The 17432-nt window shown below is 37.4% G+C and overlaps 2 protein-coding genes across 2 annotated transcripts; one reads left to right on the top strand and one right to left on the bottom strand.

Annotated features, from left to right (window-relative positions):
• Window positions 1–386: 386 nt before the first annotated feature.
• LOC131786332 (C-type lectin 1) lies at window positions 387–5451 on the top strand. Its single transcript, XM_059103374.2, has 3 exons — window positions 387–726; window positions 3271–3705; window positions 4596–5451. Exons 1-3 carry the CDS (start codon window positions 681–683, stop codon window positions 4859–4861), a joined length of 747 nt encoding a protein of 248 aa, XP_058959357.2. The 5' UTR covers window positions 387–680; the 3' UTR covers window positions 4862–5451.
• A 516-nt stretch (window positions 5452–5967) lies between these two features.
• Window positions 5968–15867, bottom strand: LOC131786331 (interstitial collagenase-like). The gene is made up of 5 exons (XM_059103373.2): window positions 15802–15867; window positions 10651–10824; window positions 10114–10498; window positions 8174–8500; window positions 5968–7421 (listed from the first exon to the last, which is right to left on the bottom strand). Exons 2-5 carry the CDS (start codon window positions 10768–10770, stop codon window positions 6808–6810), a joined length of 1446 nt encoding a protein of 481 aa, XP_058959356.2. The 5' UTR covers window positions 10771–10824; window positions 15802–15867; the 3' UTR covers window positions 5968–6807.
• Window positions 15868–17432: the final 1565 nt, after the last annotated feature.

Genomic DNA, 17432 nt, shown 5'->3' with positions numbered 1-17432 from the left:
TCCATATCCACTAGCGGATGTGGACCACCTCTCGCAGATTTGGACCCCCTTCAAAACTTTTGTTTTTAGTTTTCTCTCCGTCATGAATTTATCTTGCAAAGAAATGCAAACTCTCTGTCAACGTTCCTTTGATTCTAAGCACATTATTTCCAAATGATTCCATGAGTGGTCGAAATGAATGGATTTGTGACATTTATTATCTGCCTAAATCGAACGATGTTTCATTCTCGCTTTTCATTGGTTTATTTCATCGGGCTCTAATATCGCAAAATGCACCACAAATGTCCAAAAAAGTGATAACAATTTACCTTTTATCACATCTGGTTCACTTTTCATCCACATCAAATATGCTTCTGTGGTAGTTTACAATACAAAGAAATTTTACCTGGAAAAAAGGAGCATTTTCCGATTTCTAATCCCTTGGAAGATCTTAAATTGGAACACAATGAGATAATGCGAAAGGAACCAGAAGTGTTGTCATTGACGTCACCGATTTTAAGTGTTTTTAATTTTGATGCTGTAAATGTTCCTGACGGCGGATACTTCGGAATCTACTTGGACATTTCATCGAACATGAGCGGCGCCTTTGTGAATAAATTTCAAAGTCAAATCATAGGAGAGGTAATATTTTTTAACTTGAAATAGGGTAGTAAGTTTTTAACTGTCATTTCCAAAGAAGCATGAACCGACAAAGATGGATTGCAGCAGTTGGTGTTGCGTTTACAAGTAAGGCTCTTTTCTATGGCATTTTGAATTTTATTCCACTTTTAAACATTCTCCGCTTGCTATCCAATCTCGAACGTTGCGAGTTAAGAAATGCTTTTAAGTGAATCGGGTCATACGAAAAAATTGACCTTAGAGAAAAACAATTACACGGCTATGAAAAGCTGCAAAAATCCTTAAGGGAAGAGCAATGCTTTCATTTCACTGTTTTCACGGAAGCTGTACACATTGCAACAAGCAAAGTCGATTTCAGGTTCACGGGGGACAAGTAGGGCGTATCAAAACATCGAACATGTAATGGTGGGTTTTTTGGTGAAAAAAATTAAATGATGGCGGCAAACGCAGAGGAAATTCAAGAAAAGCACACTTAATGACAGATGCTACAAATTTGCAGATGTCAAGTTTTCTTAGCTAAACATTTGCCGAAAACTCCCAAACGAAGCTATGAGAGACTGAAAACGTTTTTCTAACAACCGAACGATGTATATGTGAAACTTTGAAATAATTTTTTTTTTATCAAGAACCGATGAGTTACCGCTGGCTTTGAAGCTGAAGTGAGATAGCATTAGTTGACTCGCCTTCGTAAGGCGAAATATGTTACTGTCTTTTTCCTTTGGTAATGTCTACCTGCAATCACCCGAATGCAGATCTTAATCAGGAAATAGTTATACCGGACTTCTTAATGAAATTTAGCTTTCAAACGAGGATGTTAAACCTGAGTTAAAGAATTGAAAATTGATTCCGAGATCGTTTGTTGTTGATGTTGTTTATTTTTTGTTATGTTTTGTTGTGGCAGGCATTAAAACTTAAGTTTCGCAAACTTAGAGCACTTATATAAAAACAAGACCTTTTTACTCGATGTCGGTGCCTCCTTTTCTGCCAGGGTATATTCCTGTTTCATACGGCTCTTAATTACTCTACAGGCCTTGATGGTTTTTCAAAGGTTTTGATTTTAAAAATGTAATGAACATAAAAGTAAATGAGTTACAGATTTAGTGTTATGGATCCATTCAGTGTAATTACACAGCCGGCAATGACACATTTGGATCGTTCTTAGGTTTTAAAGATCCCGAAAGGTGACGATTGTTACCTTCAAATGGTTTTTTTCTCTTTTATTTGACCGGACATATTAAATTGTTTCTATAAAAAGCTTTCACCTGTTACAGAAATTGGAAATTCCGATTTTTATTTAACAAATACGCATTGGAAATTTAGCTATATTTTGAAATAATTCAGTGATGCGGAATTCCAACCTGAAAGTGTACCTTGATCAGAACCACGACATTACTGATTTTTTCAGTGTTGGCGTAAATGAGTTAGATCCAAAAACAGTTAAAACAGTTCGACCCTATAAAACACGACGGTGAAAAGAGCGGAAAATGTCTTTGAATGCAAATTTCTCATATAGTTTAAGTTGCCTTAGCCATTTTTATTGATTTCATTACACACCATAAATATTTCAGGAAATTAGATAAAATCGTGTCGTCGGAAGGGTAACCTTGATAATTTAAAATGATTTTTAGATTACAGAAAATATTTTACGGTTCGTTTTCTTCAAAATGACCGGCACTGCCGTTGAAGTGTTCTAAAAATATATATTTCCCATATTGTTCAAAATGACTAAAATGAAACACGCATGATTCCCTGTAACTCTGGGTTTCGTGCTTACGCACTCTTCAAACAGATTTAATGAAAAACATTCTCGTAGGTTAATTTATATCTATATATAAAAGGTAGCTGCCGATTACAATAGGTTGTTGTTATATAGTAGGTGAGAAAAAGCGAAAATTACAATGGGTGTGGATGTATCAATGAAGGACAATGAGGCAGTAGGTGTAAATATATTGACAAAAGTCTATTGTAGCGGGAAAGCGTCAGATGTTCTTTAGATAAAACTTGTTTTCGTGACGGCATTCGGATATAAGTTCAGATCTTTTATTCAGTAAGTTTTTCTCACCTATTATATAACAACAACCTATTGTAATCAGCAGCTACCTTTCTTTGTTTATATAAATTAGCCTACAAGAATGTTTTTCATTAAATCTGTCGGACGAGTGTGTAAGCACAAAACTCAGAGTTACAGGGAATCATGCCTGTTTCATTTTAGTCATTTTGAACTGTATTTCGCTCTACACTCATGTGTATTGAGCACTTTCCAACAGCATTTGCTACAATTTCCCACAATTATTTCCCATATTGTAGACCTTGCCTCTATTTTCGCACCATTTCAGAACAAGGTAATGAGTATTAAACTTTCGCATAACTGACGTCGACTACGAGCAACCTCTTTTTCTGTGAAGTCTGTCGTACAAGTGAAAACAAATCAGTGAAAAATACAAACAAACAAACAAATGATGTTAGTGCCTTGTGCCTCACTCCCAGAGTTCTGCACTGCGCACTGACATTTTTTTTTTTTTGACTGATTTCTTTTGTGACCCGCGCGACGGATTTCACTAAAAAACAAGAACTTATTGTAGTCTATAGCCGACGACACATGGAGTCATAATACCTTTTTTTTTCGTTCTTTTTCTTTTTTTTCTTTTTTAGTGTGTGGATTCTTTTGGTGTTCTAAGGCAGCTCAGTGTCACTTGGGATGGAAAGAATGGAATAAAGCTTGCTTTAAGTTTGTTCCTTCCCAAGCCTCTTTCTCAGACGCTTCTGCTGCTTGTAAAAAGGACCAAGCAAATCTGGTGTCAATTCATAGCCCAGAAGAAAACGAAGTTGTGCGAACTTTGGCCGGAGGCAAAAACGTTTTCATTGGTCTTAACGACAACAAAACTGAAGGAGTGTTCGTTTGGAGCGATGGTAGCACTGTTACATATGAGAACTGGGAAGATAATGAACCTAATGATGGCTTTAACATGAGCGATTGTGTAATTCTGGATGGGTCGTCGTCCCGTGGAAAATGGAATGACACACCGTGTATTATGTGGTATAAATATGTGTGTAAACTTACACACGCCCAGCCCTTCGATGGGAAAGGTGAGCTGATTTGTGACTAGCAGAGAGTAGTTGAATTGACAAAATTGCTCTACATCCGTTGCGAATAATGCTATCGCTGAAACAGAATAGGTGCAGTTATAAGAAAAAGAGTGGTTAATCAATGGAGCGCCTAGAAAATAGGGGCAGTTTTTAACAAACAACATCAAATTTTAGGGGGGGAGGGGGTAAATTGAATCATTGCGGTAAACCCCTGGTTTAATGACTTAGTTTTCACTACCTTAAACTTAAACATCAATCACCCTCTTATTGCGTCAGTTATTTCATGTTGGTCACAAAATGAAAAGGATTCAAGCCAATGAACAAACAAACAAACAAAAATTTAACAGGTGTTCAAAGTTTGAGACAATATTATTATAGTTTGCAAATTACATTAATTTTATTCCTATATTTAATTACCATGCTGTCTGTCAGTCACAAGCGCCATCCAAATTCGGAAGGTTGTATATTACTGACTTTCACTAAGGGCTGTGTCAAATTTAGTAGTTATTTTTAGTTGCACGCACACTTGAAGTTGCTAATTAACGGCTGGCGCGAACCCTAATAATCAATTTAACAGAAACGATGGCTGCCTAAGTTTCAACTTAATGTAGTATGGAGCAATTGGCTGATGGGAGGAATAGAAAAAAATGCAGTGATTTACTAGTTATTCCGGTTAAAACTCGAGGAGAGGAATACTTCTTAATTTATACCTTCCTCTTGTGGAAAAGACCTTTTCCTCTTATTTCTTACAAGATATGGTTTTTCCGTAGAAATGAAAAGGACCCTCATGGCCTCAGTCCAAAGAGTATGCATATCTTATTAAGCGATATCACACCCCTAAACGACATCACACAACTTCCTATAAACACCTTTTTTTCATTTCACCACAGACAAGAGCGCAATAAAGAAGGAACAATCCTTCATCAGCTACGAGTGGAATGCTCTCATTAATCATGTGATTTACGAAGAATTAACGTCATCCGCCATTCATTGTGCTTTTCTTTGCATGAATAATCCAACATGCAAATCAATCAATTATAAATCACAGCACGCGGATGACGAGGGAGAATGCCAACTAAATGATGCTACGGCAGAGGAATTTCCGCTGGATATCATCCATTCGTCTCATTCTACTTACACTGTCCCTATTGTTTGACCACAAAACCAACGAGGACCATGTGACAGACAGACTATTATGGGCTGCTTAAACGATCCTACACTGATTCCATTAAACTCACAACTACCAGCTACTCTTATCGTCATATCATGTGTAATTTAAAGGGGCTCTGAATGGTTTCGACCACTCAGCGTTTGGCATTTTGACACTAGTTTGCTGGACGATGTAAAAATGCCATTGCAGTGCAACTGACAGGCATTTCTGTGTAAACAGATTCAAATAAGAAAAATCCCAACCTTTCGTTGCCCTGAAACATCAACAAAAACGATAGTCAACATTGGCTTTTTAGTTCTTGATGAATAGCAATGAAATTGGGATTAACAGTATTTGCGCTTTGGGACCTCCAACATAAAGTGGCTCTGAAACAAGTCATAATAAAGATATCTTGATAGGGAGCCAACGTCACTGATGTGTTATTCAACGAGGCCCTCATAAAGTAAATGGCAGAAGTAATAGAAATGCCTGAATAGTGAAAACTGTAAAACGTAACGGACTGGTCATAGTTTATCACCGAAGGGGGGAAGGGCTCGAAGATTTTGGTTATGTCACAATAAAGTTTACCTGATTTATACACGCGATTCATACACGATTCGCACCTTTTTTTTCTTAATCGCATCTTTTTCCCAGCTGATGAGAAAGCTTCGCTAAAACACAAAACTAATCAGATTTAAGAGCTTGCTTAACCAATCAAATTGCAGAAAAATGAAAGACAGCTTTTGCAACTTTTTAAAAACCAGCTGAGTACTGGATCAGTAAAATATTTGTAGACTAAAAACTCCTGCATTTGAGCGACTGAATTTTGTAATATCAAAATGGATGTAATACAGTGGTAATTGAACTAGTTGAAATCCGAAATCATACCTTTGGTTTCAAATCAAACTCGCCCTCGAGTATACTTTCTGACCAAATTGCACTCCACCGAGTTCAATTTTCATTATTTCTTCTTGTGGCGTTAATGTTTGATTCAGGGGTGATATTATGAGAAGTTTGATAATATTCACTCCGAGGGGCTAACGAAACGGAACCTTAAGGAAATATACATAGCAGGGGTCGAGTTTCACGAAAACGGAACAACTTTTTCTGAAAGAAATATTTATTTCCAGTTTCTAAACAGCAACAAAATTATCTTGATCACTCTCATCACGAGCTAAGCTTGAGACGAGCTCAAGATGATTTGAAATGAAATGCACTATATCACACATGTCATGGGGAAATGTGCTCGTCATTTGATATGTACACTAACATACCTGAGTTGATGAAACAGTCCTTATAATCATTGACACATATCAGGGCTTTTCCGTACGTTCTTGAAAATGCCCATCGTCATTTAAAAAAATTCTTACGCAAGATCGGCGTTCGTCGGGTATTTTGACAATGTAGTTTTTGCCAAGTAGGGTCGATTCCTTAGCGAGGCGTTCTGTTTTTTGAAATATTAGCCTCTTGTCGTTAAACTGACTGTCGTAAGTGTCTCTATGTTTCTTGCAGCGTATTAGAAAACACTTGTTAGAAACAGCGTCGATGCGCAACGATATTGTTGCGTCGTCACAATATTATATATCACTTGAAATTAAGAGAAGTCTAAACAACCAAAACGACCACTTCGTTGGGATAAGGTCGAGGGAAATTAGAATTATGTTTAAATTAAAACTTTAATGATTGCCCATGAAACCTTTTTCTCAACCATGATATTCGTATCCACTACTGCCGTTGCGGTTGTTTCGACTCCTTTAACACAGACTATGGACATTTTAAATTTGTAACAACTTTCAGTACCAAAGCAATGCATACTAAACTCAATATTTAGCTGCTTATTGTCAAACGCTTGAAAGGTAATCTACAACTATACACAGGGATTAGGGACTCTTTAACATCTTTTGCCATGAGAAAATTAATTGCTAGCCCTGAGGAACAGGGTTAAACTATATCTATATATCGCATATTTCAAAAAATTTAGTATGACCGATTAGGCCCCCTGAGTTTGTTCTTTGTGCGGTTGTGTTCCACGCGTAATAATAATCTTGATGAAAAAAGTAGATCGTATTCGTTTTCCTATCGACGAAAGCACTATCTAGATCGTTAGGAACACCGTCCCATTCTTCTGAAGTAAGTTTCGGGTACCCTGCACTTGTAGTATCTAATCCTTGATTAAATTTATAAACTTTGTTACCTTTAAAAAAGTAGGTATAATGATTAAGAGTAGAAAAGGCAGCATCGATATTGTCTGGTATCCCTGGCCAATTACCGGCTATACTTAGGGGATAGCCTCTGTACATCACGTCTCCATAATTGTGGTATTTCCAATACTCTGAACCTTTGAAAATGTACGTGACATCCCCAGTGCTATAATCAAAAACTTCATCGGGGTCCATTGGGAAAGAAACCCATCCATTGACTATACCCAGCGGATAGGTTGGCATAGAAACGGTAGTTTCTGCGTCAAGTTTCCAGTAATTTTTTCCTTTCATGACGTAAGTCGCCCAAACACCATTCTGATGTTTACGCCAGCTAAAAATACTTTTCACTCTGGGAACACATTTACCTTAGAGAGAGAATGTAACGCTTAACTTAGACCAATTATGACATGACAGAACAGAATTAAAGACATTGGTATTCATACTTCCTGCACTGTAATTTTCGACATCATTATCATTTTTATAGTTGCCGCCATTTTTATCATCATCATCATTTCGTTAACTACTGTCATATAGACGCGCTATGTACATTGTATGCTCGAAACACAGTTGTAGAACATGGCATGCGTGACTCGTTTGCTACAATCAATTCGCACCATAAAGCAGGAAACGAAAATAGATATGTTGTATACGTAAAGATGATATCACAGCCTGTGTAGCCTTGATTCGTGGTTAAAATGGTGTGTTAATCTCACACCTAGATCCTACCGCGTAACTGAAATGTACTTTCTACCGTTTGACCGTGGAAGGACTGAGTACGAGACTAATAGTAGATTAAACGTATTCTATCTCATGAATCTATTCTTCGCATAATAATGCCTCTCGTACATGACGAAGATAATGGCCGCCAATCTCAAAAATGCATAGAAAAATAAAATTGACCTAAGTTTCAAAACAATCTATTCTAGGCGTTGTTTGGCGACGTGTAAGAAACCGATAGCAGTTTAAAACCCATAAAACCGATGAGCACACATTGTATTTTATATTAGGGAAGACAAATAGAGTACAGAGTTTAACAAATTAGACCAACAAGGTGCAACATAAGAATAACATTCTACCGATGTATTTTATGGTAAGTAATGGACGTATAAAGTAATACCTGCAAGATGCTGAATACCCGCGATATCGTCATCATCGAGACACACGTCTGTTGTGTCCAGGCTTATGGTTGGATACATAATGGAAGTCGAAACAGAAGAATGCTTCAAACCCAGACTATGTCCTATCTCATGAACTGCGGCACGAAATAAACTTTTACAGCCAGGTTGGACGGGTGAGATGGTTTTGTTAAAGAATGCTGCGCAGTGGGTATAAGGGATATCCCATTTCTCGTCAGCGTCAAAGTGGACCTCACCATGAGGAGGATAGAAAGCATGCGCATAACTGTTGCCAGGGCCGTCGAATGGATACGGATCATTGTGACCATCTAAGACCAGATTTTTAAAAGAAATTTGGTTAACAAATGATACAAGGCATTAGCGGAACACCATTCTCTATGGAATATAGCTCTTATTCGAAATTCCAACATCCCCCCCTCAGAAATTGTGTCAAATGCCCTAACCAATTTTTTTTGTGAATGGCAAAATCAACGACCGCGACTTTCTACACAATGTGCAAGCCTTAAGACTTGGGTCTTGCAGACCTTTCCTTCTGAGCCACTCGCTCGCGAAAGTGAACTTTTAACCTTACGCACCTTCATATTCTTATTTCGCTGACATTGAACACCTCTTGTCTAAATTCCCCACCCCAGCAAGGCAAGGTTCAAATTCCCTACCCCCCCACGGATGACGGCCATATGCCCGTGGGTGGCGCGGGGGAATGTTAAAACTTCGCATTGATTGGCATATTACGTGAGTTAAGTAATCTAGGTATCTAGTAATCAATGTTTTAATAAGTCAAATGAAAAAATAAATTCCTCCAACCCGCAATGCCTCGTCCTTACGGTAACGTTTTTCTCAGATTTCCTTAGATCCTGAGGTCAACGTGACCTGAAAACTACCCACAATACCTTTCGAGGTTGAAGCGTGCATTTTAATGCTTTTATTCCGGTACCCAGCCGTATTCAAAACAACGACTGCTGTTATTTTAACTCCGTTCAGTTTATACTTGGGCAGTCAGTATACGGTGCGAGTCTGGCAAAACCGTGTCTGGTTATACATAGTTTTTAGTGAAAGTAAAAGTATGCACAAGGAGCACTCTTCCTTTTTCACCACGAGAAGAAAAAGCCGCCATTTTGTATATTCTATCGACTACCGACACCCAACGGGAAGTCAGGGTTTTAATAGAGTACTTCAATTTAAAATTGTGATCACATAATGACATTCCTAGCATTCTAGAGTAGCTCTGGCTCTCCGTCAAAGCCGGCGACAGCGGAAATTCAGGCGGAAATTGTAACACGATAAGTTGCGAAAAATAACCCAAATAAGATAAAAGGCGGAGAGGACTTTTCCAAGACAAGAATTGATAAAACATCCCTAAAAATTCAGCGCAAATGACGTTTTTCGATCAATTCTCATTCTCTGTTGCTTAACTGGAGTTGAAAAGAAAACAGATTTTTGAAGCTCTCTTGTTTTCCTTAAAAAACCCTAGCCAACATCCATAAAGAATCTTCCACCCCCCTCAGTTTTTCTCCATGTTTTCTCCAGTCTTGTTTGCACGCAAAGATTTCCTTAAAAAAGTCACAGTCAGTTTTTAATATATTGTGAAATGGCGGAATAATTAACTCTTGGTGTTGATATTCATTCGCTAGGAATGTAAAAGATGATAAAAGGGTACAAGACATATACAAAGTGGTACGGACGAAAAAAATTTACTCTTCTGTCTTTCATCAGATAAACTACGCACGCAAAACAAGCAAATAATAATAATAATAATAAAATATATATATATATATGTAAATAAATGAATACACATCACTGAGACGCTACTAATTGCTGTTTCTAAATTAGTGTCATTGAAAAATGCCAGCAGCGGTAGGTAGGTGGCACAATTCAGCTTGCATCTAATCATGCTATTGAGGTAGATTTCAAAGTCACTTACTTTTGAGAAACTTGAGTTGTATGTCTACGTTACTGTCCAAGTGAGACTGCCGCTTGAACGTGAATCTACTTACTTCTGCCCAAACCCTAAATGCCGCCGTAAAAACCGCTGCAGCCATGGGTTGTACGTTGGCATACCAGATAAGATTTCTGTGACCCCACGAGGAACTTGATAGCGCATAGCGACGATTTCGAACCTGCAAGCTGTTGATCTGTGCCAAGTAGGCGGTGCGATTAGCCAGATGAGCATCTTTTGCTGCCGTCTTAGGCTGCCTTGGAACTGGTTTTCTTCTGATCCACGATCTTAAAATTCTCTTCACTGTCTGCGGGCGTTTTTTTAACGTACGTTCGGCCATTTGTCGAATTTGTGAACTGCTGTCAAAGTCCTACGATCGGTTCAGTAAAATAAGAGAATGATGATACGGCGAGTGTCAAGGGCGCATGACCCATTGCCATCTAACTTACGCTCAATAAGTACCAGATTACTGACCTCTTTCAATATTCATTGTTTAAGACTAGTAAACATCATGATACTTGCCTCAAATGAAGGAGGTTGTCCATTAGATAACAATTTTCTTGAGGTGTGTGGCCTTGTGTCGCATTCGCTTAGGAGCGTCGTCAATAAAATTAATGCCACTTGATAAAATATACACTCCATCTTTCAGTGTTGTCAGTCGGTTCTATTTTCCTCGTGTGATCGGCACGGTTGTCTCTGCAAGTTTGACGAATCAGTTATTATCGTAAGTATAAGTATGCTTGTGTTGTGAAGTATAAAATTACATACCACTCAAATTACACCGGAAATCTCTGCTGGCGGGAAACTCTCCCATTGATGATGGATTAATTATCTTTGTTTGCTTGTGTGTGGCGTCAAACGAAAAAGAAATTTTGCCAAATAGGAAAACCAAAAAACCGAGAAAAAAAAAAAAACGTAAAAGAATATCAATGCTTTAGATTTCCAGTCTTTGCCTCGTATCGCTTTCTTTCACTTTCCTATCGCAAATTTTTTTATACTATCTTGAGCTTTGCCGCATTTTGAAACAATCTTTGTACCGCTACACGACGTCACCGTCCCGAGCCAATTGTGTGTGTGAGTGTGTGTGTGAGTCATTCAGATTTGATTTGAAAAGGAACTTCCTTCCTTGCCGGAACTTTTTATCATACGTGGTATGTACATAAGAGAGTTATTGGAAATAGTTGAAATCCGATCAAACCATCAGTTTCATCTTGGGACTTCGAAATTTGAAAAGAAAAAGATCTTTGTTCGTTGACACTGTTCCAGCCTGCATAGCTTGAAATTATCGTAAAACGTATTAAAGGAAAATCTTTCACTGTGTGTGATTCATTTACGTATGGGGTATACAGGATATGCGTCTAAAAGAAACATGAGGAAAAAAGAAAGCGAGGGAAAGAAAACAGTGAACCAAAAGTCGAGAGACGAAATGATAAAAAGGAAAATAAGAATTAAGATTGTTACTATTGTCGGCTATAACTTCGTTATATCATCGTGTAATCAAACACAACGACGGACTTACATTTACGAATAAAATATCTCGTTTAAAAATATGAGTCTTTGCTTATTCACAGGATTTCATGAAGCGTGTTGGTCTCCATCGGAACCTTTTCATGAACGTGCTGAGACCCAAATATTTACATTCTGCCATGTTCTGGGGCCTGACAGTCAAAGGTTGAGAGAGTGAATGATTAAATGGTATGTTGGAGGATGTCCCATCAATCAGGAAACCTTTTTACAGCAAATTTACTGTGTTTTATACTGGCCGAACAGCTTTCGACTTAAGTGAAGAGGTACTACCACAAAAGTGTACGGAAAATAAAATCATTAATTACAAGGTTGTTACCACATTTCGTTCGGCGGGAATAAAAAAAAAAGTTTGGAACTCTTTAACTCTACATGATATCTGTCTCATATAGACTTAAAATTCTTTGTCTTAAATTTCTTTTCCTCTCCATAAACAATACAGTACTCTGTCATTATTATCGTTTCGGATGTAGCTCTTCTGTCATAATCCGCAATTTTTTATGTTACACAATCAAAGAACAAAAGTGCCAAGGTATCCAAAAATTCCTTTCTTAAGTCCTTTTGTTTGAAAATTTAATTAAACAGTATTTCCTATCCAAATCTCTCTTCATTCACCGAAAAAAAAATAATAAAAAAAAAAATAACCCGATCACTTAACCCACAGGCCCCTCTTAAAAAGGATACTAACAAATATTGGCAACATTCGTGGTTTTGAGCCAATACCTTCTCGGAAGAAAAAATCAGTTTACTAAATATTTTTTCACTAAATGTTAAAACAATCTAATCCCCTTGGATTATTAGCCTTTGCCTTACTTGCTGAATACACCGGCCGGCATGCTCATTAATTTGCTGAAGCTTATTCTTCTGGGGAAAATTAAATGAATTAGCATTTGAAGGTCTCCGAAAGCGTTAATGAATGCAATGACGTAGGCAATGCAAAGGCAGGTAGGCAGGCAGGCAACTCTTTTTTAACCTGCTATGTTGTGGTATAACATTCCTATGACTTTTAACACGTTCATAAATTCCCCTCACGCATCGTTTCCTGAAAAGGTCCAACCACATGTAAACAAACTGGGCATAGTCGAAGTGGTTGCGTCAAAAAACGTTGCGACTATTTCTTCAGTACTGTACATACATCTTTAAGCATGAGTTGTTCGCCCATGATTAGGAATGCATCGTGAAACAAGGAGAGGGAACCTAGTTTTTCTTAAGAAGGACGCTTCAGAAAGTAATTCGCAGCGATTGAATTTTTTCAGCGTAAAAAGAAACTCTAGCAACTTAAACTGCCAAAGGAGACAAAGTTCAGGTCGAGAAAGCGGGGAGCTCGAGTAAATTGAGAGGAAAGGCTAAAAAAATGTTAATGAGTGTAAACCTAGAGTAAATTTAGGCGATCAGCATCTGAATTTTCCTGGCCTTAAATACGCTTAAAGTGATGTAGACAAAAAATCTCGATATCCCATGTATATAGACGGCTATTGCTACTTAAATCTCGTTTTTTAAAAGAAATTTCACGGTTTCCAGCAGTGGAAAATTTGTGCTTAAAGGAGTTCGTGAAGTCAAATTAAGAAATGATCGCGTATAAGTTTAAGTCCAAGCCTATTGACAACGTCCCGATACACTTCAAAGGGTGTCGCGCCACTGTTAACTTTGGCGGGAATATAAAGAAGTAAACGCTAAGATGCCCTGATACTTTCCGGTCCCAAATACCGAATTTATTGATTAAAAGATAACCTCTTGTTGATTCCGACAGGTACGAGAGCTATTTCCTTTATAACTGTACACCATCAAAACAACCACACGCGGTTTTTTGGTACGTAACACTTCGGCGGATCGTACCACGCGACAATTTGCTATTTTTAACACAAATTTTAAGATATGTTTACAAACAAAAGGTTGTGCATGCACTTAGGACACGTGATGCGAGTTCAGATCTCCATGGCTCCGTTCGTCTTTTACGTGGAGTAAAGTACATTTACCGAGAGCCAATTTTTGACCATGGACAATCAAAAAGACCTGAATTAGATGCAAAGTACGTTTGGGGCACTAAATCAGCAGAGTTTTAACAAAAGTAAGGAAATCGACTAAGGTGGCCATTCAGCGGGAATTTGTGAGTATGGGCCATCGCGTGAGAAGCAAATTGACTCCATTGGAGATCCTTGAGACACAACACGCCATAACTCGCGCGTTAATTGGCACCGAGGCCGATAGGTTCTTAGGCACTTAGTTACTCATCTGAGGTTTGCAGCTATAAGAGTAATATATAGTGCAACAAATAAGTAGCAACATGGGGTGACTCTTCTATTTGGTCCTATTTTGGCTCAGAATTCTTTTTGGACGCACAGGTGGTTTTTGATAATAAAATGCTTGTAAACAATTCATGTGGCTAACGCGTTAAATGGAACCTGACCGCCTTGAACTACTTCTCTTCTTACGAAGAGGTATTCATGTAAGATGAAATATTAGTCATCTAATCCACTAACTTAAGTTGTAAATCGTACAGTCCTGAATTGTCCTCAAATTTTATCATGACGAAACTATGGAATCAATCAAGTTTCCAGCACAAACTACCTCAAGCCGATCAGAATGTTTCTTCAAGGTTATCGCTTCCCATACTCCGAGATAGATAGTGTATATTTTCATATAAAAGGGATTTAACCTCTGGGAATTCAGAGAGGTTTATCAGGCTCTCCAAGAACCGGTAAATTCATTGATCGAGCTGAAGGGAACCCAGCAAGTTATGTTGTCACTAACCGCAAGCATGTTACGAGAGCTGTCGCACATGATGAGTTCCGTCGCATGAGAACAAGGACATTTTGTTTATTTTCAGTCCGTTTTCAGTTTGCTTACCAATTACACGTAGACTCACTGACCTAAAAGTATCATTTCAAGGGACATGATGAAGCATTATTTGAGGAAGTTCAAGTTCACGTCTAGTTACTGCGGGTCTACACAGATAACAATCTGGTTAACGCAACTTTGATAAATTAGATAAGTGTTAATCTTAAGTTTGGCCAAATTTGAATTTTAACAGGGTTGTTGTCTAGAGTTCATAAACGTCAGTGTCAATCTTAAAATTTCCTCGTCTGCATCGAAGGTGATTAAATGTTTCACAATCAAAACCTCTCATTAGCATCGAAGGTAAATTTCAGAAAACACAAGCCTGTTTATTAGAATAATTACATGATGATATTCATAAAATTCAAGTTGTCGCATTTTCAGCAGAAGAGTTTCGAAAATAAGACAAAGTAGTTTCTATTATGAACTCTTCATTATGCAATTAATTAGAAATCACCCTCGCCAACTGTTGACATATTTTGTTAAAAGTTTTAAATCATTTGGGTTGACGCTGTACTTTAATAAGGTTACGGTTGGGTTAAGGTTAACAGTTATTTTTTATTTTATTAATTTGCCGAAATTGCTATGCATGAACAATTGCCTTCTCTAACTTCATCTGGTGATATATAACGTGGTGTCCGTGACCATTACAAGCATAATTGAACGTCCTGTCAGCAAGTCATGAAAAGGAAGTTGTATCGAAATGGATCCTATCAAAATAAATCCAGTCTTTCCCTTTCCGAAGAAACTTAAGCTTACGTTATAGTGATTCACTTGGAGATCACAAGCATTTGGCTTCATTCTAAGGATTCTTGTATTTTATCTATGCTTACTGGCTATATGAGGGGCGATATCGTGGAAAAAAAAATTGAAAAAAAAGAGCCCTGCTCAAGCGCTCAGGATCAGAAGGGCAGCATTAAACCTCAGAAGTTAACGGAGCAGCACTTTTCTCAACTCGCTTATATTTTTAGCTTCGTCAAGTTTGAACTTTGCACATCTTGTTCCCACACACATAGTCATATTTAGACTACTGTGAAATCAGTATATAATTCGAAAAACACTAACCGGGGAGGTTGAAAACAAGTGTCTCACTGAGATCAATGAGAATTTAAGTATCAGGTAGTATTACTGTTTAGGTTGATGGTAAAACAATCTTTAACAAAATTCGCCCACATCCATGACGCAAATTACTGAGCTTCTTCATGGGTGTTCATTTTTATAATTGATGATGGTGGTGAAAAGAGGAACAAAACTTCAAAACAGAAGAATAGGAGAAAAACAAAATGAAGTTGTATAAATATAGGTCTCCCTTACCTGGAGATAGTGGTTTTCACCAAATTCTAACTCTGCTCTCGCTTAGTTTTTCGTCTTTTGATAATGTGTAATTTACCTGGATTGAACTGCCATTTATGCATTTATTGGTACGCGCAAGCTGGTCACATGTCAAGTTGCGCTAAACGAATAGAAAAGCATATTCAAATTTAAGCGATCAATTATCGACCGCATAGATATTGGATTATAGACACTTTATTTATGTAATTAAGAAGGGTAAATTCTCGTACGTTAATATGAACAAGTGCTTCCTTCCTGCCCGGAAATGTTTATCATATTCAATAGATATCGTACGTAAAATCCCATCAATCCGTCAGTTTAATTAAAGAAATTTCAATAGCAAAAAACATATGTTCATTTAAATCGCTAAAACATTGCGCAAGTTTAGCTACGTGTTTAACTGTTTAGCGAGGTCAAAACAATCTATGTTGAAGGTTAAGTAAAGAAAAATTTTTTTAAGATTGTCCATGAAAATTTTTTGGCCCCTAAATTAGTTTCCACGTTTATGGAGTTGAAGCCTTCAAGGCCCTGACTAAATTGCCCAGAGTTAGAGATTGAAAGCGCGACAGGCAAACTGCTCTGAATCATGTAGTCGGGCAAATGCAAAAGGGTCATATTTTTATGACCGAAAAAAAAAACGTTAATGCCTTGGTAAGATGTAACAAGAATGAGTATCCAAACAATTATAACAGTACATTTAAGGTTAAATAGTTGGTTTACTCCTAACAATTTTCAACAGAACAATGAATTAAAAATGCAAGTAGAGCTAAGAAACGAGTGCAATTCTTAAAGCAACAATAAAAAAGAAGAGTTCTTGGCAAATAACCTACATTCTAATTAAAGACTTTAAAAATGTTACCATCGAAGGAAAATAGAAATTGATATTTTTTACACCAGAGCCTAATACATTAAATCAAATCTAAAGTCTTCATAGAAGAAGGTTGCGCTTTTGCAAGCTGAGAATTGCAACTGTTCTACAAAGCACTTGTAACTTTTCCTTAAAGCCAACGTTATTCATGTAATAGCTCTAGATCTCAAACGATCTTGTTGTTTCAGCAGCTATCTATTAAATCATACATAAAATTGTGGAGTTGCTTTCCTTTTCTAAGAAAGATCCGTTCAGTTTAGATCTATAATTATTCCGGATGAAGAGAAATGCATTGGATCGTTTTCCAGGGTTAATAAGGCACATCTATTTTAAAGGACGTGGAAAGACTCCTTCGAAAAATTTCTATTCCTATCGTCCAAAATAATATTATAGTGAAAAGATGAACACCGAGTCATCTGATATTTTGTTCCTGTTATAATCAAAGGACAAGTGTGTAACACCTTTTGGATTCCTATACTTGCCCAACTTTATTTTATAAGTAGGGTATCATCAATAAACGGATGCTAACAGGGATTCAAAAGGTCGAAAAAGTGTATTTTACTGAAACTTCTACATGTATATTCTAAGTTGTAGAGCGTAACATGCGGTTAATGTGTGGGTTAAATGGAACCTCAACTATTTCGCGCATTCAGAAGAAATCCTCTTTTTACGGAAAGGTAAAATAAATCACAAGATTGTAAGCAAAACGTAAATTTTTGTGTTTAAATTGCCTCTCTCAAGGGTT

Source organism: Pocillopora verrucosa, chromosome 1 (assembly GCF_036669915.1).
Source record: "Pocillopora verrucosa isolate sample1 chromosome 1, ASM3666991v2, whole genome shotgun sequence".
NCBI classification, from domain to species: Eukaryota; Metazoa; Cnidaria; class Anthozoa; order Scleractinia; family Pocilloporidae; genus Pocillopora; species Pocillopora verrucosa.
Note: the sequence above shows the minus strand (reverse complement) of the source record. Positions and strands in the feature narration are given on the sequence as shown.